At 44.1% G+C, this 25,070-nt stretch overlaps 2 protein-coding genes and 2 non-coding genes across 7 annotated transcripts; 3 read left to right on the plus strand and 1 right to left on the minus strand.

Annotated features, from left to right (window-relative positions):
• Positions 1-1,656: 1,656 nt before the first annotated feature.
• Positions 1,657-13,934, plus strand: DDX39B (DExD-box helicase 39B). Of its 3 annotated transcripts, none has more exons than XM_013050236.2 (11): positions 1,657-1,809; positions 3,168-3,380; positions 4,170-4,297; positions 4,580-4,672; positions 8,082-8,265; positions 9,359-9,477; positions 11,711-11,842; positions 12,759-12,868; positions 12,967-13,111; positions 13,253-13,400; positions 13,715-13,934. In XM_013050236.2, exons 1-11 carry the CDS (start codon positions 1,791-1,793, stop codon positions 13,729-13,731), a joined length of 1,308 nt encoding a protein of 435 aa, XP_012905690.1. In that variant the 5' UTR covers positions 1,657-1,790; the 3' UTR covers positions 13,732-13,934. The 3 variants fall into 3 exon arrangements, with proteins under 3 accessions (XP_012905690.1, XP_044921097.1, XP_044921096.1); XM_045065162.1 differs by having other exon boundaries at positions 1,658-1,809; positions 3,136-3,380; XM_045065161.1 differs by having other exon boundaries at positions 1,671-1,809; positions 3,035-3,380.
• On the plus strand, positions 2,548-2,625 carry LOC123387596. The gene has a single exon (XR_006602023.1). It is a non-coding gene; the product is annotated as a small nucleolar RNA SNORD83 (small nucleolar RNA).
• LOC123387597 lies at positions 8,316-8,392 on the plus strand. The gene has a single exon (XR_006602024.1). It is a non-coding gene; the product is annotated as a small nucleolar RNA SNORD83 (small nucleolar RNA).
• A 55-nt stretch (positions 13,935-13,989) lies between the features above and the next one.
• MCCD1 (mitochondrial coiled-coil domain 1) lies at positions 13,990-15,346 on the minus strand. Of its 2 annotated transcripts, none has more exons than XM_013050237.2 (2): positions 15,128-15,346; positions 13,990-14,385 (listed from the first exon to the last, which is right to left on the minus strand). In XM_013050237.2, exons 1-2 carry the CDS (start codon positions 15,249-15,251, stop codon positions 14,222-14,224), a joined length of 288 nt encoding a protein of 95 aa, XP_012905691.1. In that variant the 5' UTR covers positions 15,252-15,346; the 3' UTR covers positions 13,990-14,221. The 2 variants fall into 2 exon arrangements, with proteins under 2 accessions (XP_012905691.1, XP_004781074.1); XM_004781017.3 differs by having other exon boundaries at positions 13,990-14,407.
• Positions 15,347-25,070: the final 9,724 nt, after the last annotated feature.

The raw sequence follows: 25,070 nt of genomic DNA on the forward strand, positions 1-25,070 counted from the left end.
TTGTTGGAAAAACAAAAGGTACTAATGTGTTATTATTTCTCTAAAGTGAGGAACATACATGGTTACTTGTTGGGAACCTGAGAACTATAGATGGCAGGTATAGAGAAAAACTGGTGTAGGAACAAGCACTCTTTGTCCCTTATCTTGCTTTCTTTTTCTTTCTTTCCTTTTAAAAGGAAGATTATTTATTTATTTGAGAGAGAGCAGAGCGAGAGAGAGAACGTTCATGGCAGGCAGGGTCAGAGGGAGAGAGAGAAGCTTGAGCAGGGAGTCTGATGCAGGACTGGAGCCCAGAACCCTGGGATCATGAACCGAGCCAAAAGCAGATGCTTACCAGACTGCGCTACTTAGGTGCCCCCAAACTTGGAACACTTAGGGTCGGAAAAACTGCCCAGAAGGGCACCATCCTTGAATTACTGTTACTTCTCTTGGCTACAGAAAGCACTGCTTGCTTCACCAAAAAGATTTTTTTTTAGGATTTTATTTATTTGTCAGAGAGAGAGAGCGAGAGAGCGAGAGGGAGCACAGGCAGACAGGGTGGCAGGCAGTCAGAGGGAGAAGCAGGCTCCCTCCGGAGCAAGGAGCCTGATGTGGGACTGGATCCCAGGGCACTGGGATCATGACCTGAGCCAAAGGCAGCTGCTTAACCAACTGAGCCACCCAGGCGTCCCACCAAACGAAAGATTTGAACCAATGAGGTAATCCACAGTGTAATTATTAACCAGACTCAAGCAGGGAGGCAGGATACAATAGAAATAAAATGTATTTGTATCCTGGCTCTGTCACCTCACTAGCTTTGTTACTTTGGACATGTTGCTTTGTTTGCTTGTTATGAAATGGGAATAAGGATACCTATTCCTTAGTGTTAAACAATTAACTGTGATAACAGGTAAAGAGCCAAACGTTTGCTGTCATTTTTGACATCACATCTGACTTATGAGGCGTTATCAAAGACTGGTATATTAAAGGATTTATTCAGGAAAAAATTCAACCTGAACAATGGGGCTGCTGGAAGCGGGGCTAAGGACATTCTGGTCGAGTTAACAATACTTGTGGGGTGTTGTGTAACCCTCAAGCCCTGTCATTTATCTTTAACACTTGAGGCGGAAACTAGACCCCCCACCCCACCCCTTGCCCCACTCAGTGGTTTCTGGACACCTTCCTGCCTCGAATTTCCTGCCCATTGGCTTCAGGGTCCTTGGAGCATCAACTACGCGGACCAACATTATTTTGGGCAAATGCCGCTGTCTCCACCCCTGAGAAAAAAGGTAGGATGAGGATCCAAGAGCGCGCTTCACGTTCGTTCCTACCCCTCAGCTGGGGTCAGACTAGCTATAGCGCAGACGCACCCGGGTCACCTTGACTACCGGGCCAAGGACCCCGTGGGAACTCTCAGTCCGCGCCATCCTGTTCCACCGAGCGGGGCGCTCACGGAGAGGTGCCTAGAGAGAAGACCTGCCCGGCAAGAACCTAAGGGAAGAGGTGAGGGACGTGGAGTAGACGAGGATAAGAGAAAAAAGGTAACAGCGGGAGTTGCTAGTTTCCTTAATGTCTTTTGTTACTTGCAGTAGCGGAGGAATTAGAAGTGGCTTAAAAAAAAGAAAAATCCATACAGGCAGTTTCTAAAGGCAACCCCACCGCACGCGGAACGATTGACTCTGGAAAGATCGTCTTCCGGTCCCTTGCGCCTGCGCGCTTGCAGGCGAGAAGGCGGGAGGCTCGGGGATGAGGGAAGCCGAGAACCGGAAGTGAAGGCTGATTCCCTCTTTCGTCGCTGTTGCCGCCGCCATATGCGCTCGCCTTGCTTAGGTAAGTTTTGGCCTTCAGTATCATCCGCCTCCATCTGAGTTTCTTTGCGGTCATCCTGTCCAATGGACTCCTGATACCCGTTCCACAGGCTATGGTCTGGTCCCTGGGGCCTAGCTGGGTCATTACTTCTATTGCTTGCATTCCTTTTCAGAGCTTTCAGTGTCGGGGGCGGGGGAGGAGGTAGGGATGCTAGGGGGCCCAATCCAAGATGGTGGCCCCAGCGCCATTGTGTTTCTTTTGCTCCCTGCTCCTTTGCTGCGCTCCTTGTGTATCGGAGCCCCTGGCGATGGTGAGAGGCGGCGCTAGGTGTTCTCTGGTCCCGGGCATTTGCGGAGGGCGGGGCTCTTTTCACCTTCTCTTCTCTCTGGGTCCACTTGATGGCCCAAGGTGGGAATAGGAGGAGAAGCCGGTTTCCGGGCCTAGTTGGACTTTTCTCATCTGGACTTAGAACTTTTGTTTGGAACATGTTCCGCATGTTTATGCACGGTTTCATTGTTTGATTTTCGGAAGGGAGTCCACGAGAGAAGTAACGCAAGGGTGATGTGAGACCCCTTGCTACGGTTTCTGTTAAAGCTGGAGCAAGCGTCTCTCTCAAATAGTTCTTCCTTCTCATGTATGGAGAAGAGATGAATACTTTTCTGGCTGAGCCATTTCTCTTACACCCCCCATCCCCGTCAATCACACAGGGATTTCTTATGCACTGGAAGGAGGTTACTGAGGAGTGGGAGGTAGATGGCAGCCATATGATGTTTTTATTTTGAGAAATGAGCGCTTTCTGCAATGATGACCTTAATCTATCACCCTTGACTGATGGCTGCTTTGTTAGGGAGATTATAGGGAAAGCACAGAGTTTCTTTGAGGATCTTTAAGGACTTCTCGTTATCTTGTTCTCTCCATTCTCTATTCCCGTCTCATATTTTGCTTTTCATTTTCGGTTTTCTTCATTACTGTTACAGATCAGGAATTCATATGCTGGTTCTCGTCTTCCTACTTCCTGGTTTATGCTATTCTGATCCTTATTTTTTGGGGAATTTGTGTCTTAACTACATCACTTGGGGCCACTGTGTTATATTTGTTCTTGCTTTTATGTTTTGTGGTCCTTTTAGTTTTTTTTCCCAGGTAAAGGTGTCATAGTTTAGGGAAAGTGGGAAGAGTGTGGGGATGGGAAAGAGGTGGTGAAGTCTTTGTTTGTGACTAATAAGTCTTCCATCTGTTTTTTCCCTAGCTCTTCTATCATAAACTAGGTTTTTTTTTTTTTTTTAAACTGTTGCTCAAGCCCCCACTTTCCTTCCTTGTTTTCACTTAACTCTGCGTGAACCCATCCAGAGACCCCTCCCCTTCTCCCCCTGCCGGCCCAGTTATGGCAGAGAATGATGTGGACAATGAGCTCTTGGACTATGAAGAAGATGAGGTGGAGACAGCAGCTGGGGGAGATGGGGCTGAGGCCCCTGCCAAGAAGGATGTGAAGGGCTCCTATGTCTCCATCCACAGCTCTGGCTTTCGTGACTTCCTGCTGAAGCCAGAGTTGCTCCGGGCCATTGTCGACTGTGGCTTTGAGCATCCATCAGAAGGTAAATTTTTTTTCCAGTATAGAGTCATTCGTTAGGCTCCCAAAGGATACAAGAAACAGGTGTGTTAAACAGTCCCTCAGGTGATACACACTTTAGGCTAGATCAGGAAATAAAGGGTAAACAATTATTTTAGCAGTAGCAAAGATTTGTATAGATTGTCTTTCCATATATGATACTTGAAAAACAACTTTAAGGGGTCTGCCATTTCTTCTTGTGACTGGTTTATTATTCTTGTTTACTTGTTTTTTTAAAAATTTTGTCATTTAGGTTTCTAATTTTGAAAGTCTAGAGAGGAGCTGGTTGGACCTTTAGTCCCTCTCTGTTGGGCCAGGCCAGCTCTGGTCTCTAGAAACCTTGATTGCTGATCTAAAGCGTGTGGCTTCTGGGTCAGCTACCAAGCCCTTCAGAGTTGCTGGGTTATGTGGCCGAAGGCGTGGCAAGCTGAGTAGGAGAAATAGCCTGGGGCAGGCACTCATGTCCTAGATTTTTACAGGTTAAGGATAGGGACAGAGTCAGGAGCACTAAAAGTGAGCTGTTGGTTGGTGCAAGACGGTTTTTAGCAGGATGGAGGAGGGGGCACTGGAGTTGGAGGCTAAAGCAAGAATGAACTAGGAAGGCCTGCTTTTTGGGATGAATTTGAGGGAGAAGAGAGGTAGAAAGAGTCTGGAAATTGATAACCATTTTAAGAAATTGAATGGTGAAAAATAGGGTTGGCGTGGTGAAAAAAAAGTGGTGGAGTTATCTGGAGACCGAAGTCTAATTTATTTATTTTTTCTCCCCTACTTGTAGTCCAGCATGAGTGCATCCCTCAGGCCATTCTGGGAATGGATGTCCTGTGCCAGGCCAAGTCAGGCATGGGGAAGACAGCGGTGTTTGTGCTGGCCACACTGCAGCAGCTGGAGCCAGTTACTGGACAGGTATACTTGGGGAGAGTGCTGTGGAGGACATTTTGGTTAGAAATATTTGAGAGGGGTGTTTTGTCTTAGCCCTGTGATGCATTCAGAATTTGTTGCTAAGATGATTTCTGTCACCTTTGATGTCCATAGGGGATATTACATGGTAATGATGGGGTTAGTAGTTTAGATCTCAGAACTGAAGTCATTTATGATCTGTCAGATGTGCTTTTGTGGTGGTTTGCTTCCCCAGAGGGCATAGTAAAGGGCTATATTGTTTGTCTCCATCTACTCACCCGGCCCCAGGTGTCTGTGCTCGTGATGTGTCACACTCGGGAGTTGGCTTTTCAGATCAGCAAGGAATATGAGCGCTTCTCTAAATACATGCCCAATGTCAAGGTAAGCCAGGGTAAAGAGACCTGGGAGGGTGAGGTGTGGGGCTTTGAAGGCATTGAAGACTTGTAGACTAGCAGTCTTCATGTCCACAGTTTGTTAAATTACTTTTATGTGAAAGTCATGTATAGGTAATAATAGTTGGTGGTTTTCTGCAGACTTTGGTGTGCAAGAGATTTACGTTATAGGGTTCACTTTTGAATACGCATTGTAATTTTAAGATGTTTGCTATGTTCTAATCTCGGAGAAGTTAGTTTGCTTTAGTTTTTAGCAAGAGAAGGCTGGAAGCGCCAAAATATCTCTAGTGTTGTGTGTGAATTTTGAGGATTCTTTAAAATGGCAGAAAATTGAAAGATGTTTGGGGGCCACAACAGAATAGAGTTGGGTTTTCCATATATAATCTGTTTTTTTTTTAAAGATTTTATTTATTTATTTGACAGACAGAGATCACAAGTAGGCAGGTAGGCAGAGAGAGGAGGAAGCAGGCTCCCCGCTGAGCAGAGAGCCCAATTCGGGGCTTGATCCCAGGACCCTGGGATCATGACCTGAGCCAAAGACCGAGGCTTTAACCCACTGAGCCACCTAGGCACCCCTTCCATATATAATCTTGGTTTTCATAGTGTGGTTCCCAAGCCCCATAGTTTGGATGAAAATGCAGATTATGTGGGTACCACCCCAGACCTACTGGGTATGAATATGCATTCTAACAAGATCTCCGAGTAATTGGAGTTTGAGAAGCACTGATGTGTATAACTTCCTACTGTCCACTAGGATGTGGTGAACAATGATTTTGTTGGGATTATTGGGATTTTCTCCTGTTAATCATTACTTCATGTGTTGAGTTCCTAGCCCTAACTTAAAAATAGTCCTTTTTTTTTTTTTTTTTTAAGAGATTTAGTTTATTTATTTGAGAGAGCGAGCATGCAGGAGCCAGTGGTGGGCTGAGGGAGAGGCAGACTCCCCTCTGAGGAGGGAGCCCCACATAGGGCTCAATCCCAGGACCCCAGGATCATGACCTGAGTGGAGGTCAAATGCATAACTGATGGAGCTAAACTAGTCTTAAATAAAAAGTAGTAGTAAAAGCCAAAGTAGCAATAATATCTGTGTGGGCTAAACATGCTGGAGTAATGTAGAAGGCCTCGTAATAGAAGACTTGTGTTCTCCTATCTCTAATCTCACTTCACAGAAGGTAATTGTTAACGTTTTTTTTCCTTTTTCCCTAATGTTTCTGTGACACCAAGTATTAGTTGCTCTTCTCTCATTTTATCAAATTCCAGATGTTTTTGATTTTTTTCATGAAAGAGTAGTTGGTTTATGTTATTCTTTTGTTACACGAAAATTAATTTTAATTCCTTAAAGATAATTTAAATGCTGTATGTGTGTGTTACGCTTATTTCAGTTTTTACATTGTCTGATTGTTCTTCCACCAGGTGGTCTTGTTACTGGTTGATTCTAAAAAGTTGAAAACCAGAGAAGTTTCTATTGTTATTATTGTTTAAACATTTATTGTTGGGCTCATTAGTGAGCAAGGATTGCACTTCCTCCTCTATAGGTCTAGCTTACTAGCTTATGTGGCTTAAAAGAAATTTTTTTCTTTTTTAAAGATTTTACTTACTTATTTGATAGGCAGATCACAAGTAGGCAGAGAGGCAGGCAGAGAGAGAGGGGAGGAAGCAGGCTCCCTGCTGAGCAGAGCGCCTGATTCGGGACTTGATCCCAGGTGCCCTTAAAAGAATTTTTTAAAGTTTATCATTATTATTTTTTTTAGTAATCTGTACACCCAGGGTGGGGCTCAAACTCAAAACCCAGAGATCAAGAATTGGATGCTCTTCAACTTAGCCACCCGTGTGCCCCAAAAGAGAATATTGTTTGTGTTAAGACTGAATACAGGGGTGCCTGGGTGGCTCAGTGGGTTAAAGCCTCTGCCTTTGGCTCAGGTCATGATCCCAGGGTCCTGGGATCGAGCCCCACATCGGGCTCTGTGCTCAGCAGGGAGCCTGCTTCCCTCTCTCTCTCTGCCTGCCTCTCTGCCTACCTGTGATCTCTGTCTGTCAGATAAATTAAAAAAAAAAAAAAAGACTGAATACAAATTGTCATGACGTTTTCTTACTTTGTTTAAAATTGTGCTAAAGTGGGCGCCTGGGTGGATCAGTGGGTTTAAGCCTCTGCCTTTGGCTCAGGTCATGATCCCAGGGTACTGGGATCAAGCCCAGCATCAGGTGCTCTGCTCAGCAGGGAGCCTGCTTCCCCGCCCCCTCTCTCTGCCTGCCCCTCTGCCTACTTGTGATCTCTGCCTGTCTAATAAATAAATAAAATCTTTAAAAAATAAATTAAAAAATTGTGCTAAAGTGACTTGTTTGAGGTTGGGCTAGTTCTACAGAATAGGCTATGTGGGGTTTGTCTGGTACTCCCTTATTGGTGTTGTTTAAGTTCTTTTCTTTCTAATTTCCTTTAACTGAAACACATATTTGAAAGCTTAATTAATTGAAGTTAAACGTTTTTGGCAAGTTGTTTTGAGTTGATATGCTTTGTATATCCTGTTGCAAACTTGGTTGTCCTGTAATAAGTGATTTTAGTTTTTTTTTGTGACAGTCTCATCTTGTGATCAGTTTTTCTTTGAAACTAGAAAGCAGTTTCTGGTGTCATTTGATAGTGTACTAAGGCTCAGATCCACAATGTGGGGCTTGATCCCAGGACCCCAGAATCATGACCTGAGCCCAAGGCTTTAACCCACTGAGCCACCCAGGCACCCTCCCCTTATGTTTTTAATGTGGAATAATATGTTCATGTTGAATCAGTAATTTCATAAGGTTTATGCAAAATGGCATTTAAAAATCTGAGTTCAGGGGCGCCTGGGTGGCTCAGTGGGTTGGGCCGCTGCCTTCGGCTCAAGTCATGATCCCGGGGTCCTGGGATCGAGCCCCGCATCGGGCTCTCTGCTCAGCGGTCAGCGGGAGCCTGCTTCCTCCTCTCTCTCTCTCTCTCTCTCTCTCTCTCTCTCTCTGTCTACTTGTGATCTCTGTCAAATAAATATATAAAACCTTTAAAAAAAAAAAAGTCAACATTCTTTACCAGCCAGATGCCCTTGCTGTCCTCGTTCTTAGAATGAAGTCTGGCCACAGAATCAGGGGAAGGAAGATTATTAGATTAAGTCAGAAGAAAATGCTAGTCCTGACTGCTCTGATTAGCCACATAACTTTGGGCAAGTCACTTTTGTTTCTTAGCTTCAGTGTTTGGGCATCAAAATAAAATTTAAAATAAAATCTAAATAAAAATTTTAGATTGGGTGATGTTTAATATTCCTTGTTGCTTTGAAATGTTCTAAGAATTCATTTAGATTAAAAGGATGGGAACTGTGGGGAGATTGGACTCTTTCCTTGCTTGTGAGACACTGTTTTCTCCTGGGTTAACATAGGTCGCGGTGTTTTTTGGTGGTCTGTCTATCAAGAAGGATGAAGAGGTGCTGAAGAAGAACTGCCCGCATATTGTTGTGGGGACCCCTGGCCGCATCCTCGCCCTGGCTCGAAATAAGAGCCTCAATCTCAAACACATTAAACACTTTATCTTGGATGAATGTGATAAGATGCTTGAACAGCTCGGTGAGTGGCAACGGTGGGTGGGGCTAGTGATCTGGGAGTTGCCCTTCAGAGCCAGATGATGTTTATTTGCTACAGGAGCACTTCAGTGCCAGGACGACTCTTAATCTATCACCCATGACTGATGGCTCTGGTTCCCCTCTTGGTTTTTTTTAGGCTTTTTAAGCAGCCTTGGTGGTCAAGGGGAAGTGTATTTTGTCCTTCCCTTCTGTGATGGAGGTTTCTTTTTCTTTGAGAGGAGTGACTGTTGATCTTAGACATTAGTCACACCACTGTTCTTTCCTTTTTAGCTTCTCATTGGGGATGTTTGGGGAGATAATAAACTGAAAGAGGAAAACTGTATACTTTCTCGCATCCCCTGCACAGCATATATCAGAATTTATAGCTGAATAGATCTTTAGACCCAAGATTAATGTGGAGAGTTTATGGGATTTTCTGTAATAACAGTATGTCACAAGAAAGGCAAATCACCTGTAAGAACCCACATTTAATACACGAGACAGTGGGGATGGACATAGCCCCAGGGATAAGTCATTCCAGATATCTTTGGCTGTTACAGATGGTGACCCATAAAGTGGGCTTCAGATAGAGGGATCTCACTTGCCTGGCTGGATAGAAAGTACGATCCAGAGGAAACATGGAATGGACTCTGACAGCTAGAATGTAATTAGGTGTGCAGTATTTGTGAAAAGTTGGGCAAGGGGAGAAAGGGAGAAGGGCTTTGTAAAGCATTATTCAAGGGTTTTAGGCCTGTGAGCCTCTGCCGTGGGCTTCATCTCCATATCATAATTGTGAGATTCAGGGTTTCATTATCTTTTTGACTGGTTAAAACAACCATTAAAAAAAAAAACATTGCCTGGTTAAAACAAAGCTGGAATCTGGTCCCTAAGTCTTTATTTCAGATTCCACTGGGATATTGCAGTGGATGTGATTTTATGTGAATAGAGTGAATAGAGTACCTGAGACCAGTCTTTCTGTGAAATGAATCTTGCTTACCCTATTCCAGCAGTCTTCACCTCACTGGGGAGGCGGTCTCTGGTCTTTGTCTCTGACATAATGCTTTTTTCTCCTATGATTTTTTTCCTTTCTCTTGTAGACATGCGTCGGGATGTCCAGGAAATTTTTCGCATGACCCCCCATGAGAAGCAGGTCATGATGTTCAGTGCTACCTTGAGCAAAGAGATCCGTCCCGTCTGCCGCAAGTTCATGCAAGACGTAAATACCCTTCTACCTTCTCTCCCTCCACTCCCTGCCCACTGCCTCCTCCCCTTCCGCGCCCTCTTCCTCCAGACTCCCTTGTCCTTCAAGTGCCAAGAAGGGGGCACGTGCCCATCGGGGAGTGATGACTCCTTGAAGAGACACACAGAGGCAGAGACAGCTAGTGTTAGGGTCTGCGCGGGCGCCAGGGAAACTCCGGAAGACTTGGTCGGGTTAACTTGAGAGCGGGTAGTGTTCGACCTTTTTTTTTTTTTCCATCACAGCATTTTTGAACCTCTTTCTTTTTGGGGGAGGGCAGAATTTTTTGCCCTACCACCCACCCATCGTCTCCTACATAGTCCTTTACAGCCACGCACCCTCAAAGTGGCATCGAGCCGACAGTTGGAGCCTTCTGCTTCCCAAAACTCATAACCTCCCGGTGGCAGGAGAGCAAGAGAGGGACAGACAGATTGCAGGGCATGTACAGAAGAAGAGCAAACAACACCAATGAATCCGCTCCCTCCCCACCTCCAGGGGTGGGGGCCTTTGGCACCTCAGTCCCCGATCCCTTACTCCTTCCCGTCCACACCTCCTCGCACCCATCCGGAGTCTCGGTTGATGTGAGCCAGCAGCAGAGAAGCACCGTGGAGCGGCGGGGGAAATGCAGACGGCACCCAGCGGTGGATGGCGGCAGCGGAGGCCGCGGGGAAAGCTGACCAGGAAGCTGAGGACCAAACCAGCCTCTTTTTCCGTTCCCGGTTTTTTTCCTGAATCCAAGGCGTGCCGTGCTCCCTGTTTCCCCCCATATGTGTTGGGGGGAGGGGTGTCCTGAAAGGGGGGGTAGATTTTTTTTTTTCTTTTTTAAAACAATTTTTTAATGCTCAGAGGAGAGGGATATGGGAAAGGTAAAGTGAGGAGCTCCACTTGGATGTGACCCAGGTGGGTGTCAGGGTTTGGGGCTAGATGGGGCCTGTTGTATACACAGTGCAGTGTATTCTTTCCCTATCCCGTACTGCTCCTTCCCATGGGGTGTTAACTGTCTTTAGCTATACTTGGGGCTAGGATTAGATTTGAAGGAGGCCATGGAACTCTTTGAAAAGCCTGCCTGTACTAGCCTGCTTTCTGGGATTGGGCTTCTGGTTTTCTCCTGTGCCACACTTCCTTTCCTGAAATCTTGGACCCTGGGTGTTCATGTTAATTATGTCCCCAGGTTAGTGAAGAGTGCTAGGAAGCTTGGACTCAGCAGTTGAGTCTTGTGTCAATTTATATTTTTTTTATGTTGCCTTCCTCCCCTTCAAGGGTTTTGTGTGTGTGTGCGTGTGTGTGCGTGCGTGTATGCGCGCAGATGAGTATGTGTCTGCTGCTCTGAATTTGTTTCTTAACACCATTTAATGGTACCATCCCTGTAATACTCTAGTTGGTTTGACTCTTAGTTCAGAGACCAGTGCCATCTAAATTATTCCCTTGTAGTCTGAGGGCAAGTTGTTACTCAACTTGAGTAACCTTTGCTTTTCTTTCATGGCATTTTTGAGACCGTCCATTGTAGCATTCTGATCTGAAGATACCCATCCTCCTGATGTGGATCTGATTTTCTTAGTTTTGTTTTTTTAAAGATTTATTTGAGAGAAAGCACAGGCAGGTGGGAGGGGCAGAGGGGGAGGGAGAAACAGACTCCCCATTGAGGAGGGAGCGTAATGAGGGGCTTGATCCAAGGACTCTCAGCTCATGACCTGAGTTGAAGGTAGATGCTTAATCCACTGAGCCACGCAGGCGCCTCCTCATTCTCTTAGTTAAGAGAATGCTCTAATGAAGCAATCCTTGTCTTCCCCTGTATTTTTACAACCATCTCTGAGTTAACTCTGACCCACCAGTACCCAGGCGTTTAGACCACATTCTCCCTTTGGGGATCATCTCCCATTTTCTTTACTCTGGCACCTCCCTTTGAGGTAATGGCATCTTGCCAGTGGGTGGTCCCACTGCTCCTTTTCCTTTCTGGAAAGTTCCCTTCCCATGCCTGGTTGAGGTTGGGCAGTCTTAAAACTCATGTCTGATAGGAAGGAAATTAGAGCTAATGTGGAAGAGACCACATTAAAAGGGGTATTTTGGGGGGTATGGTGGGATTTTCAGTTTTCTCTTCTCCCCATCCCCCCATGGGGTGTATTGGAGATCAAGTTCCTCCACCCCCCCAGGTTTAACCCCCCCACTCTGCCCTCCTCCCGTTCCCCACCCCTACTCCCCCCTCCCCCCCCAGCCAATGGAGATCTTCGTGGATGATGAGACGAAGCTGACGCTGCATGGGTTGCAGCAGTACTACGTGAAACTGAAGGACAACGAGAAGAACCGGAAGCTCTTTGACCTTCTCGATGTCCTTGAGTTCAATCAGGTCAGTTGTTCAAGGTCCAGTAGGAGGATGAGCATGTCTCCAACTGTAGCAGAAACCTGGTTAAGTATCCATTTATTGAAGATGTGCCGTAATGTGAGCGAGAAATTGGCTTTAAATGCAATTCTTCTAAGAGAGAATTTTTTTTTTAAAGATTTTACTTACTCATTTGACAGAGATCACAAGTAGGCAGAGAGGCAGGAGGGGAGGGTGGAGCAGGCTCTCTGCTGAGCAGAGAACCCGATGTGGGGCTTGATCGCAGGACCCTGAGATCATCACCTGAGCCCAAGGCAGAGGCTAACCCACTGAGCCACCCAGGTGCCCCTTAAATGAGAATTTAAACAAGGTGAGAGCTGCTTTTCTGTTACATCGCTGTCACAGCCAGGTGTTTTGTAACGAAAAAGCTCAATAAAGAAAGTTCCTAGAAAATTCTTGAGGGGATTTCATAAGCTTGTAAAAATTCCAAAACATTTTGGGTTTGTTAGGTTTTTAAATTTGTTTCTTCTCATGCTATTTACTGAGAAGAAAGGCCCCACTTAACCTGTTTTGTGGATTTATTAGCACCAAAAACTTACTGAAATTAAGTAGATTGCTTAGATTTGTTTCTAATGAGTAGGAAATACTAGTCATGATCTTTCCAGACTTCAGTTTTATTTTTTATCACTTTCTCATTTTTACCATTAGCTACATTCTACCTGGTGGTTTTGGTTACTACTCTCTGTACCTTGTCTGCAGCATGTCTGCTCAGGAAAAATCAGAGCTGAGTAAGAAAGGCTTAAGTTAACATTTAGAACAGAGGAGGAATATGTGATGGGGATTAGGAGGAATTTCTTTAGAAGAGTGGAGTTACTGAAAACTCTTCTTGTACATAATCTCTCACGAATCCCACATGGACACACATCCCCTGTCACACACCCAGGTGGTGATCTTTGTGAAGTCTGTGCAGCGTTGCATTGCCCTGGCCCAGCTCCTAGTGGAGCAGAACTTCCCAGCCATTGCCATCCACCGAGGGATGCCCCAGGAGGAGAGGTGAGTCAGAGATGGAAAGATGTTTTGTGTCCTTGGGAAGGAAAAGAGACCATTGAGAGAAGGGACTCAACATTTTTCTAATTTCCTTTCTCACAAAGGCTTTCTCGGTATCAGCAGTTTAAAGATTTTCAACGACGAATTCTTGTGGCTACCAACCTATTTGGCCGAGGCATGGATATTGAGCGGGTGAACATTGCCTTCAATTATGACATGCCTGAGGATTCTGACACCTACCTGCATAGGGTAAGCTCCACTCCCATGTGGGCATCCCAGTGTCCCATCTTGCTCCCTGAATTTTTTCTTCATACCTAATTGTCTCACCCCTCCTTTTGCAAATCTTCCTACTTGGGAGTCGTCCCAGTGCTACCCTCTGTCTCCTTCCAGGTGGCCCGAGCAGGTCGGTTTGGCACTAAGGGCTTGGCCATCACGTTTGTGTCAGATGAAAATGATGCCAAGATCCTCAATGATGTGCAGGATCGATTTGAAGTCAATATTAGTGAGCTGCCCGATGAGATAGACATTTCCTCTTACAGTGAGTATGGGTCTCATGGAACTGGCTCCTTAACTCTTGAGAGTCTCCTTTTTCCCTGGTGTGTCTGAAATCTCATTAGGTACCTAAAGTCTCTGGTGTATAATGGGCACTTGGCAAGTTCATGTCCCCCTGATCTTGATGCCCCTGTTGGGATGTTTAGTTGACCTGTAGGTCTCTTTCTCTTGACAGACTATGTATCTTTCCTCACTCCCATCCTATCCTCTGCACCCACAAACTATAGACCTCTGCATGCATGGGGGCGGGTCACTGTCTTTTCCATGTCTTGTTCTAATAGTGCCATGTTTTCTCTGCAGTTGAACAGACGCGGTAGAGGACTCACCCACCTGTTTGGAATGTGACAGTCTGTCCCTGTTTAGGAGATGACAACGGGCATGGGGTGAAGGAGACACTACTGCCACCTACCCCTGATAACCCCCACCCCCACCCCATGGCTTCCCCCTTTTGCATCACCACCACTCCTAAACCCCTATTTCCTGAATTGTCTGAACTTTTTTTTAACAAAACTAAAAAACACATGCGTCTGTGGTGTCTGTAAGTGTTCCATCCCTTTATTGGATTTGGGGTGAGGTTGGACCATGGTTCAGTGTATATTCCTATAAGGACTGTGTGCCCTGCTGTGGGGCCCAGGTCAGATGACAAGGGGTCAGAGGGGAGGGTGATGTGACTAAGAATGCAGAGGCCATGGCTCCTTGCTACTTCCCAATTGTTCCCCTTTGTGGAGGTGTCTTCCATTTTTCTTAGTGGCTTGGGAGGGGCTGGGATGTTTCTGACCCAAGGTAAAGTGGGAACTGGTGGGAAGCTTAGGCGTCTCCTAGGCTCTCTCGGTGTCTCCTCATCTGTTCCTTCAGCTTCTGGATCTTGAGCACCAGGGCCTGAGCTTCCCAGGCCCCTTCTTGCCCGTCCAGTAGGGCCTGGTACAGCTCCAGCTGCTGCTCCAGCAATTCCTCCGCTTGAGCCAGCTCAGCTGTGGGGCGGGGGCGGGGACCCTGAGTTGGCGGGGCAGAGGGGAGGAAGCATCAGCCAGAGCACAGGGCTGAGGTTTGGGGTGGTCTGCCTCACCTTTGAGCCCTATTAGATTTTTTTTTTAAAATTATTTATTTATTTATGTATTTATATATTTATTTAACAGAGATCACAAGTAGGCAGAGAGACAGGGGAGGGGAAGCAGAGAGCCCTGCTGAGCAGAGAGCCCGATACGGGACTCGATCCCAGGACTCTGGGTTCATGACCTGAGCTGAAGGCAGAGGCTTAACCTGATGAGCCACCCAGGTGCCCTGAACCCTATTAGATTAACATGGTCATCAGTGAAGCCAAGGAAGCTTCTGTTTTAGGCATAAGCCTGGGGGTGGGGGCAGTTTGCTGCTCAGGGGTCATAAATGGGTTCCGTGTACAAGGAAGGATACAAAGGAGAGGACTGGCTGTCCCTACCCCCAACTAAGAAATAATTAACTGTTAGGGGAAATTCCTCTTCAAGGACTTCATGGACTCTACAAGAAGGGAGGGCTATGGCAAAGGGAACCCTGAGGTCTAGAGGGGTTGGGGGTGGGGAGGGTGCTGGGGATCTGGAAGTTGGAACTAGGCCAAGAGCTCTGGGGGTGGGGGTGGTATCTACTTGGAGCAGGCCCCTGACCCAAGATGAAAGGGAATCCTCCCCCCTACCATCTGCCCCCACACCTGCTGCCACATACCCTTGGGGATGACCTTACCTTCCCACTGCATGTGGAGCTGGTTTGCTCTTCTGTGCTTGCCTTGGGGCTCTGGGAGCAGTACCTCCAGGAGCCCTGGGGGGCCAGGGGCCAGGAAGGCAGGAGGAGGCGACGGCAGCAACATGAGAGCCAGGGCAGAGGGAGTACCATGGCCGGTGTAGCAGGGAGCTGTCTGAACTGCTTGCCACCAGGAACTGGCTCCTTCCCTCTAGGCCTTGGCCTCGCTTCAGTGACTGGCCCTGCCCAGTGCCCTGCCCCTATCTTTACCTCCCTCCCAACCTGGCCCCAGACAGTCTTCCTGATGTGAAAAATGTCCTGCTTGTTGAGGCAGAACTTGGCTTTATTTATTTATTTTTAAAATGTTATTTATTGGGGGGAGAGCACAAGCAGTGGGGAGAGGGATTCTCTCCACTGAGCAGGAAGCAGGGCATGGAGCTCCTTCCCAGGATCCTGGAATCAAATCATGACCTGAGCTGAAGGCCAATGCTTAACCAACAGAGGCACCCAGGTGCCCAAGGCAGAACTTGGCTTTAGAACACTGGTGCCCTTACTACTGAGTCTTAGTGTCTGCTTTTTTCCGCACTATGTCTTTAATCATTTAAGTTCTGCAAGGTACAAGTTACATTGCTGGTGTGCAGGAAATTGGCTCAGGAGGGTTACCTTCAGGGTAAAGGTCCGCTGCTGATTGGTGGAAAAGTCCAGAGGATTCATGCTCTGGCCCACCTGACTTGAAAGCTCATAGCCATTGACCTGGCTCAAGTATTGATTACACCTTTATTTCCATTTTTTCCTTCTTGCTGGCCCAGAATGACATTCCTTCTTGTCTGCATTGCATGTTGTAGGGGGGTTTAGACACTTAATTGACTGAGCCACCCAGGTGCTGTGACTTCACTTTAAATCTGTAGTAGAACAAAAGCTCTGTTCACACACCATGCATGTGTGATGTGAGCCTTGTGTACTGGTGTTGGCCTTCTTGCAGTATATCCTGAAATGTCCTATGGCTGGAGGGCACTGCTACATCCCTATGGACAGAAGTGGCTCAGAAGGGAGTGGATGGTCCCAATTTTGATCATCTGGGAAAAAACTAGACCCTCAGAGAAAAGTTATCTCAGAAAATAAAATGACCGGAGAGTGGACAGTTGCTAACCAGCTCACTATCTTTGTGATATCACGCTGAATTTGGAGGGAAGATGACCTCTCCCATAGCATGGGGATCCAAGAACCAGGGAGGGTGATCTTCCTGGAGGTCAGTGGCTCTCGAACTTAGAGGTGGGGTTGCTGAAGTACCTTTAGATGAGGCCAAACACCCCCACATTCCCCATAACTGACGTGTTCTTACTTTTCAATGGAAAAAGAACCAAGAACTTCAGTAGGATTTTGGGGGAAGAGCAGCTTCCTCATGTTTCTTAGTGACAGGGTATGCATGATTCATATTTGACTTGCAACATATGCATGGCTTAAAGTCTTAATTATTGGAACATAAGAGGCCCAAACTAATGTTATGGCTAATGGGAAGCTATCCAGTATAAGGTTAAACAGACCACAAGCAACTAATATTGAAGCTAAACTCACCACATTAATAAATTAAAAGCAAGGTTTGTAGCTATTAAGAAATATAGCAATGAAACTTTAAGACAATCTAAATGATGCACTAATAAAGTATCCTTCCTGGACACTAGGCATTTCTACCATCTGCATTTCTATCTTAGGTTATAAACTCCAAAATGGACTAACCTAATAATTTACAGTGGGTAGTTCTAAACCCTAAGTTAAAATAGAGTCTATGGATTAGGGTTTTGTTCAACTGTGAGAACTGGTATAAAGGAAAGGCTGCTATTTGAATCAGTTCAGATCTATTGAATGAATTTTAGATCTCGTAATCCTGGAAATGAAGGAATGAGGATAAATACATTCAAGCCAGATTACTTAATTTAATGTTACTGTATGTTTTTGTTACTCATGGGCATCTCATGTCTTATTTTTTTTTTTTTTAAGATTTTTTAATTCATTTGAATGAGAGAGTATGAGGTGGGGGGAAGGGCAAGGGGAAAGAGAGAAGCTGACTCCTGGATGTGGGGCTCATTCCAGGACCCTGAGATCATGACCTGGGAGGAAGACACACTTAACTGACTGAGCCACCCAGGTGCCCCTCTCAATGTCTTAATAGAGTCGCCGCCCCCCCCCCCCGGCCTTTTAAGAAAAGGCTTTATGTCTAATAGACACTTAATCAAATGAGAGTTGGGCCTGGCTTCTGTAGGTGAAGTCTGTTTTCAGCCAGGGACAAGCAGAAGATTATGGGGAACATCACTCATAAGGTGAAAGGGCTGCAGAGCTTCCTGAGGCCAATGTGCTGATATTGCATCCTACCCAGTGGATTGGCAGGACTGAAGTGACTGACATAAATTACTGGACCCTTCATATGACACTCCTGTGGAGATGGGTACTTAGGAATATTGAAGTCCACTGAACTTGCTGGGCAATTTTTGTTCTTGTCATAGGTGACCTTCACAGTAACCTTTCAAGAGAGCTTTCTCATTTCACCTTTAAAAAAAAAAAAGATTTATTTATTTATTTGACCGAGGTCACAAGTAGGCAGAGAGGCAGGCAGAGAGAGAGAGAGAGAGAGAGAGGAGGAAGCAGGCTCCCCACCAAGCAGAGAGCCAGATGTGGGGCATGATCCCAGGACCCTAGGATCATGACCTGAGCTGAAGGCAGAGGCTTTAACCCACTGAGCCACCCAGGTGCCCCTCACCTTTTTTTTTTTTTTCATGTGGATGTCCACTTGTTCTAGCACAATTTGTTGAAAGACTATCTTTTCTCCATTATATGGCCTTTACTTTCATCTAAAAAATCAACTGTCTATTTATGTAGGTCTATTTCTGGGTTCTCTATTCTGTTCCATTAATGTACTTGTTTTCTCACCAGTACCATAATACACTGTCTTCTTCTTTCTTAATTTAAGAGAGACACAAAGATAGTGACATAGAGTATAAGGGAACACAAGCTGCTAGGGAGAGAAAAGCAGGCTCCCCACTGAGCAGGGAGCAAGGGCTTAATCCCGGGACCTGAGCCAAAGGCAGACGCTTAACTGACTGAGCCACCCAGGCTCCACACACTGTCTTGATTAGTATAGCTTTATAGTAAGTCTTGAAGTCAGGTAGTATCAATCCTTTAACTCTGGGTTCTTATGGTAGACTGGTTACTCTGGGTCTTTTGCCTCTCCATATAAACTTTAGAATCACCTTGTCAATATCTACAAAATAACTTGCTGATATTTTTAATGAGATTGAGTTGAGTTTAAAGATTAAATTGGGAAGAACTGACATCTTGACAATATCAAGTCTTCCTATCCATGGATATGGAATATCTTTTCATTTATATAGTTCTTTGATTTCTTTCTTTTTTAATTTTTAATTTAAATTCAATTGATTAACATAAAATGTATTATTAGTTTCAGAGGTAGAGGTCTTACATAATATCCAGTGCTCATAGTATTAAGTGCCCTCCTTAATGTCCATTACCCTTTGACCCCATCCATCCACCCCTCGCCTCCAACAACCCTCCATTTGTTTCCTATGCTTATGAGTCTCTTATGGTTTGTCTCCTTCTCTGATTTCATCTTGTTTTGTTTTTTCCTCTCTTCCCCTACGATCCTCTGTTTTGTTTCTTAAATTCCACATGTGAATGAAATCATATGATAATCATCTTTCTCTGGTTGACTTATTTTGCTTAGCACAATACCCTCTAGCTTCATCCATGTGATTGCAAACAGCAAGGTTTCATTGTTTTGAAGGCTTCTTCTTCTTCTTCTTTTTAAAGATTTTATTTATTTATTTGACAGAAAGAGAGATCACAAGTAGGCAGAGAGGCAGGTGGGGGGGGGGAGCAGGCTCCCCACCGAGCAGAGAGCCTGATGCAGGGCTTGATCCCAGGACCCCAGGACCACGACCTGAGCTGAAGGCAGAGGCTTAGCCCACTGAACTACCCAGGCGCCCCTGAAGGCTTCTTCTTTATCCATTCATCTGTTGATAGACACTTGGGCTCTTTCCGTGGTTTGGCTATTGTGGATATTGCTGCCATAAACGTTGGGGTGCAGGTGCCCCTCTGGATCACTACATTTGTATCTTTGGGGTAGATACCTAGTAGTACAATTGCTGGGTTGTAGGGTTGCTCTACTTTTAACTTTTTTTTTTTAAGATTATTTATTTATTTATTTGACAGAGATCACTAGTAGGCAGAGAGGCAGTCAGAGAGAGGGGGAGCAGGCTCCCCGCTGAGCAGAGAGTCTGATGTAGGACTCGATCCCAGGACGCTGAGATCATGACCTGAGCCGAAAGCAGAGGTTCAACCATCTGAGCCACCCAGGCGCCCCTACTTCTAACTTTTTGAGGAATCTCCATGCTGTTTTCCAGAGTGGCTGCACCAGCTCTCATTCCTACTCGCAGTGTAAGAGGGTTCCCCTTTCTCCACAACCTTGCCAACATCTCTCATTTCCTGACTTGTTAATTTTAGCCATTCTGACCAGTGTGAGATGGTATTTCATTGTCGTTTTTTTAATTTTTTTTATTTTTTATTTATTTGACAGACAGAAATCACAAGTAGGCAGAGAAGCAGGCAGAGAGAGAGAGGAGGAAGCAGGCTCCTCGCCGAGCAAAGAGCCCAATGCGGGGCTCGATCCCAGGACCCTGGGATCATGACCTGAGCCGAAGACAGAGGCTTTAACCCACTGAGCCACCCAGGCGCCCCTCATTGTCGTTTTGATTTGTATTTCCCTGATGCTGAGTGATGTTGAGCATTTTTTCATGTGTCCGTTGGCCATTTGTTTATCTTCTTTGGAGAAATGTCTGTTCCTGTCTTCTGCCCATTTCTTATTTGGATTTTTTGTTCTTTGGGTGTTGAGTTTGATAAGTTCCTTATAAGCCTTGGATACTAGTCCTTTATCCTATAAGATATTTGCAAGGGGTGCCTGGGTGGCTCAGCGGTTTAATTCTCCGCCTTTGGCTCAGGTCATGATCTCAGGGTCCTGGGATCTGGGATTGAGCCCTGCTCGGTAGGGAGCCTGCTACCCCCTGCCTCTCTGCCTACTTATGATTTCTGTCTGTCAAATAAACAAATAAAATCTTAAAAAAAAAGACATTTGTAAATATCTTCTCCCAATTTGTCAGTTGTCTTTTGGTTTTACTGTTTCCTTTGCTGTGCAAAAGCTTTTGATCTTGATGAAGTCCCAATAGTTTATAGTTTATTTTTGCCTTTGGAGATGTGTCTAGCAAGAAGTTGCTGTGGCTGAGGTCAAAGAGGTTGTTGCCTGTGTTCTCATCTAGGATTTTGATGGAGTTCTGTCTCAAATTTAGTCTTTCATCCATTTTGTGTCTATTTTTGTGTATGGTGTAAGGAAACAGTCCAGCTTCATTCTTCTGCATGTGGCTGTTCAATTTTCCCAATAAAAGAGACTATCTTTTTTCCATTGAATATTGTTTACTGCTTTGTTGAAGATTAGTTGATGATAGAGTTGCAGGTCCATTTCTGGATTCTCAGTTCTGTTCCGTTGATCTTTGTGTCTGTTTTTGTGCCAGTACCATACTATCTTGATGATTACAGCTTTGTAATAGAGCTTGAAGTCCGAAATTGTGGTGCCACCAGTCTTGGTTTTCTTTTTCAGTATTCCTTTGGCTATTTGAGGTCTCTTCTGGTTCCATACCGATTTGGGGAGTATTTGTTCTGACTCTGTGAAAAAAGTGGATGGTATTTTGACAGGGATTGCATTGAAGGTATGGATGCCTCTAAGTAATATAGACATTTAACAATATTTTTTCTTCCAATCCATGAGCATGGAATGTTTTTCCATTTCTTTGTGTCTTCCTCAATTTCTTTCATGAGTGTTTATAATTTTTCGAGTACAGATTGATTAGATTGGTTAGATTGATTTCTTTGGTTAGATTGATTTCTTTCCTCAGAGTTTTGTTAACTTTTACTTGTTCATTGCTAGTATACAGAAGGTCCCTGACTTATGATGGTTTGACTTGCAATTTTTTGATTTTAACACATTCAGTAGAAAGGATAATTCAGATATTGAATTTTGATCTTTTCCCAGGCTAGTGATGTAGTACAATACTCTCTTGTAATTCTGGGCAGCAACAGTGAGCTGCAGTTCTCAGTCAGGTATGTAATTGTGATGGTAAACAACCAATATACTTACAACCATTCTATACCCATACAACTACCATTTTTCACTTTCAATATGGTATTCAAGAAGTTACATATTTTATTTAACACTTTTTAAAAAGTTTTTATTTATGTAAGTAATCTCTACATCCAATGGGGCTCAAACTCACAACCCTGAGATCAAGAATCATATGCTCTTCTGACTGAGCCAGCCAAGCACCTCTCAACACTTTATTATAAAATTGTCTCTGTGTAAGATAATTTTGCCCAAGTGTAGGCTAATGTAAGTGTTCTGAGTATGTTTAAGGTAGGCTGGACTTGGCTATTGTGTTTGGTAGTTTAGGTGTGTTAAATAAATTTTTGGTCAAAATGACAATGAGATACCATCTCACACTGGTCACAATGGCTAAAATTAACAAGGGATGTGGAGAAAGGGGAGCCCTCTTACACTGCTGGTAGGAATGAGAACTGGTGCAGTCACTCTGGAAAACAGCATGGAGATTCCTCAAAAAGTCAAAAGTAGAGCTACCCTACAACCCAGCAATTGTACTTCTAGATATCTACCCCAAAGATACAAATGTAGTGATCTGGAGGGGCATCTGCACCCCAACGTTTATGGCAGCAATGTCCACAATAGCCAAACCATGGAAAGAGCCCAGATGTCTATCAACACATGAATGGATGTAGAAGCCATCAAAACAATGAAATCTTGTCATTTGCAATGACGTGGATGGAACATGTATTGTGCTAAGCAAAATAAGCCAACCAGAGAAAGACAATTATCATATGATTTCACTCTTATGTGGAATTTAACAAACAAAACAGGATTATAAGGGAAGAGAGGAAAAAAAAATAAAATGATGAAATCAGAGAAGGAGACAAACCATAAGAGACTCATAATCATAGGAAACAGAGGGTTGCTGGAGGGCAGAAAGGTGGAGGTAGGGGATAACTGGGAGATGGACACTAAAAAAAAAAAAGACTTAAAAGAAGGCAAAAAATGCATTTTTGACTTAACGGTATTTTCAAATTATGATTGACTTACTGAGACATAACCCTATTGTAAGCTGAGGAAAATCACTTTTCCTTTATAGAGAAAAGTGATTGACTTACATATTAACCTCATATCCTCATATCCTCATATAACCTCATAACCTCATATCCTACAACCTTGTTATAATCATTTTTTCTTAGTTTGTTGTTGATTTTTTGGATTTTCTACATGGACAATCATGCCATCTGTCAACAAACCCAGATTTATTTCTCCCTTCCCAATTTGTATACCATTTCCCCCCTTCTTTTCTGTTTTATTGCATTAGCTAAGACTTCTAGTAGAATGTTGAAAAGTGGTGAGAGAGGACATCCTTGCCTTGATCCTGATCTTAGTAAGAAAGCTTTTAGTTTCTCCCTATAAAGTATGATGTTAGATTTAGATGTGGGTTTTTTTTTTTTTTTTTTTTTTTTGGTAGATGTACTTCATCAAGTTGAAGTTCTCTATTCCTCATTGACTAAGAGGTTTTTTGTTTTTGTTATTTTTTAAAATCATAAATGGGTGTCAGATTTTGCCAGGTACTTTCTCTGCAACTATTGATATAATCATGTGGTTTTTCCTTTTCAGCATGTTGATATAATGGGTTATGTTAATTGGTTTTAAATTGCTGGACTAGCCTTGTGTACCTGGAATAAATCCCACTTAGTTGCAGTATATTGTTCTTTTTATACATTGTTGATTTGATCTGCTAATATTTTGTTGAGGATTCTTCTGTGTATGTTCATGATAGATAAGGATCTGTAGTTTTCTTTTCTTTTAAAGATTTTATTTATTTGTTAGAGAGAGAGAGAGAGAGAGAGAGCAAGCACAGGCAGACAGAGTGGTAGGCAGAGGCAGAGGGAGAAGCAGGCTCCCTGCTGAGCAATGAGCCGGATGTAGGACTTGATCTAAGGACGCTGGGATCATGACCTGAGCCAAAGGCAGTCACTTAACCAACGGAGCCACCCAGGCGTCCCAAGGATCTGTAGTTTTCTTTCTTGTAATATTTTTGTTCAGTTTTGGTGCTAGGTTAAGTTAATACTGGTCTCATCAAATGAGTTAGAAGTGTTCTTCTGCACCTATCTTATGGAAAAGATTGTGGAGAACTGCTATCACTTCTTACCTAAATATTTGGTAGAATGCACCATTCTACCAAATGAACCTATCTGGGCCTTGTGCTTTCTGTTTTCCAATACAACATTATTCTGGGAGTATCTAATAACCCAGGGTACCTTAATGCATTAAGTTTTGCCTCCTTAGTATCCTATAATCTGTTGCGTTTCTTAGTTTTTACCTATTTTCATGACCTTGAGAGTTTTGAAGACTACCAGACACATAATTTGTAGAATGTCACTTGGTGTGGATTTGTCTAATGTTTTCTCATGACTAGATTGGGTAATAGATTTTAAGGAAGAATACCATAGAGGTAGAGTGAACTTCTCATCACATCATATCAGGGGGGTGCATGATATCAACATGAACTTTAACATTTAATTAAGGTTATTTCTGCCATGCTTCTCTACTATAAAGTAGTAACTTTGCAATTAGTAGTAGTTTTTTCTTTTTCCCTATTCTATTCTTTGGAAGTGAGTCACCAAGTCCAGCCCACATTCAAGGGAAGGACAATCAAGCTCCACCTCCTGGGAAGGGAATTCTCTTCATATTACTTGGAATTATTCTGTAAGGAAGATTTGTTGGTTCCTTCTCTCTCTATTTTCAAATTTATCAATCATTTATCTATTTCTGTATGAACTCAATATTTAAAAAATATTTTGGGTTATAATCCAATACTATGATTATTTTTCTGTTCATATTGTTGCAGCCCTGTTCGTAGAGAGCTTTTTCAGTTTGACTCCTGTGTCCCTTTGATATGCCCCTCTTTGGGGGGAGGTAACTTTCCTTTCTGGCATTGCAAGATATTCCAGGATCATCCTGTTTTTTTTTTTTTTTTTTTTTTTTTTTTTTTTTTTTTTCTGTCTTGGCCATAGAATTAGCTTTTTTCCTAAGGAACCCTGGTTCCTTTCATTGGAGAATGACATTTAGAGGCTGAGATCTGGGTACTGGGTGCTCATTTCACTTTTCTAAAGAGGACACAGAAGTTCCAAGAGCTGCTTAATCTCACACAGGCAAGTAAGTGCCTCCCATTTCAGCACCACGTTAGAGTTTGTTCAGTGCAGCCTTTAGTACCCAAAGTATGATGGCCAGTTCTCCATATATGTCTGTATTTGCTAAAGCTTCTGTGTTTTCAGTCTGTAGGGCTTAGATATTAACAATTTAATTCCCTAATATTTGGAGACTTTACTAAAAGAAAAAAAAATCATGTTTCATGAACAAGTTTCATTTACAAAATTGACCAGAATAGGCCAGAGGAGAAAAAGAGCAGAGAGGGGAACCACTTATACTTTTCCTTCATGTGGAATAGTTCTCTGTCCCCGCTGCTCTTTCCATGTCCCTGGGCCTGGGAGAAAGACAACTTTCCCTGAGTATGAAAGAAAAATTATATGGAAACATCTTCCTTCATCACTTCCTCCACCCCTTCAGTTTCTGCTCTGGCTGTTCCCATTCTCCCTCCCCGACTACTGGCTCTTGAGCCTTTCTTTCCTCCAACCTCAGCAAGAGCTGGGCTTCTCACCTAGAGCGAGGTCCTCTGTGGGAAAGGAGCCATTCCTACCCATGGAGGGCAGAAGAGGAGAGAGAGACATCAGAGCCTGAGGCTATGATGGAAGAAACAGCAGAAATGAAGGAGGTTGG

Source organism: Mustela putorius, unplaced genomic scaffold (genome assembly GCF_011764305.1).
Source record: "Mustela putorius furo isolate JIRA1106 unplaced genomic scaffold, ASM1176430v1.1 tig00003856_pilon_pilon_pilon, whole genome shotgun sequence".
NCBI lineage: Eukaryota > Metazoa > Chordata > Mammalia > Carnivora > Mustelidae > Mustela > Mustela putorius.